Below are 1,597 nucleotides of genomic sequence, written 5' to 3'. Positions count from 1 at the left end.
CAATTTTGAGTACATGTGTTATTCCTGAGGGAGATCATGACACCCGGTTTGTTACATGTCATCATCTCACACCTCCAACCAATAATAAGAGAGAGAGGGAATGAAAGTTGGTTGGGTTATATTTTAGTTTATGGGGAAATGGAAATGTGTGGAGCAGTTGCAGTTTGATCCTGCTTCGTTAGGCATTATTCTTCACTTTATGTGAAAGGATCCGGTCAAAGCAAGTACTATAGGGTGCAGTTACGAACGTTATGGTGCTGGACATGCTTTTCTTGTGACCCCGCAAAATAAACAGATTCTCCAAAACAAACTAAAAGTTAGAGAGAAATGAAATGAAAGCTCACGTCTTTGGTCTTGATGAAGAGTATTTGAGGGATCGGCTTGTCCATCGAGGTAGAGAAAAAGGGCTTGGTCCAGTTCACCCAAATCATAAGCTCCACCATCACCTGAATCCTTGTTTCTATCAAAATCACAAAATAGTATAAGAAAGTGAATTTGATGACACGGCGCTATTATTAATATAAAGCATGCACTACTAACAACAAGTTTCCCGGGATGATAGAGGATGATGATGAAGGAGATTGCATCATCCCGAAAGAGATTTGGTGCTCTTGCTGTATTTGATGACGATGATGATGTTGTTGTTGAAGTGGTTCAAGTTGAGTGCTTCCTTGGTTGCTGCTCTTAACACTCGAACCCATTCCAAAAGCTGCTGTTTCTTCTTCTGCTCACAAGAAAATTAAAGCTGCTGCAACCACCATCAATGGCCGAACCGCCTTCGCTTTCTTCCACTAAAAACCATTTCTCCTTTCTCCATACAAAGACAGAGAAAGAAAGAGAGAGAGTCGGCTATTATAGCTTATAAGTAGATGGGAGAAGAGAGAGAAAGTATGAGGAAATTGAATGCCAACAAATTACCAAACAAAAGACAATAAGCTTTCTTCGTTTTTCTTTTTTCTTTTTTAATTTTTTATTTAAGGTCTGTGTTCGCGTTCTCTCTCATAATCGCTATTAATAGAAGTAGATGAGTTTCTAAGAAGTTGGAACTCTCTTATTTTATTTTGTGGGGATAAAGCGGTCCTCTCAGGCATCCTCTTCAGTCTTCAATCAACCCCCTACCACTCTCCAAAAACCACGCACCATAACAAACAAATTTAAAAAAAAAGTTCTCTTTTTTTTATCTTATATTTTATCTAACAATAAAAAAGTTAATAGTGAAATAAATGAAATATAAATATATAAACCTTTTTCTCCCTCAAAAATCTATGCTTCCTTGTGTGAAGGTCTTTGTTCAAGGATTGTGAAATGACCAAAAAGTCATACTTTGTGTTCAGCTTTTTACTATTGACATTTTCATGCAAAGCATAATACAACACGTAGATCCTTGAGGCGGCTCTGTCCATTTGGACGATTGCTTAGCCACTTTTGTTTTCAAACATTATTTGCCCCCTTCTATATTATCATTGTTTCCTTAATTTGCCCCTATCAAGTATCAATCTTCATTTTCTCTTACACAAGCTAAAAATATAAATTTTTATTTCCTTGTCCTCTCTCGCTCTCTCTTTCATTATATATTATTTTCTTTGGATGATTTATT

At 36.6% G+C, this 1,597-nt stretch overlaps 1 protein-coding gene across 3 annotated transcripts in view; it reads right to left on the bottom strand.

Annotated features, from left to right (window-relative positions):
- LOC107645432 (bZIP transcription factor TGA10) overlaps positions 1 to 1,022 on the bottom strand; it is a 5,470-nt gene extending 4,448 nt beyond the window's left edge. The window contains exons 1-2 of one of the 3 annotated variants that reach the window (XM_016349455.2): positions 541 to 1,022; positions 345 to 460 (exon numbers count right to left, since the gene is read on the bottom strand). In XM_016349455.2, coding sequence (XP_016204941.1) covers positions 345 to 460; positions 541 to 701 — 277 coding nt within the window. In that variant the 5' untranslated portion in view covers positions 702 to 1,022. The remainder of the gene's footprint in view (positions 1 to 344; positions 461 to 540) is intronic. The other 2 variants (XM_016349453.2, XM_016349454.2) reach the window with 2 other exon arrangements.

Source organism: Arachis ipaensis, chromosome B06, assembly GCF_000816755.2.
Source record: "Arachis ipaensis cultivar K30076 chromosome B06, Araip1.1, whole genome shotgun sequence".
Classification (NCBI taxonomy): domain Eukaryota; kingdom Viridiplantae; phylum Streptophyta; class Magnoliopsida; order Fabales; family Fabaceae; genus Arachis; species Arachis ipaensis.
This window is presented reverse-complemented; position numbering and strand designations above follow the sequence as displayed.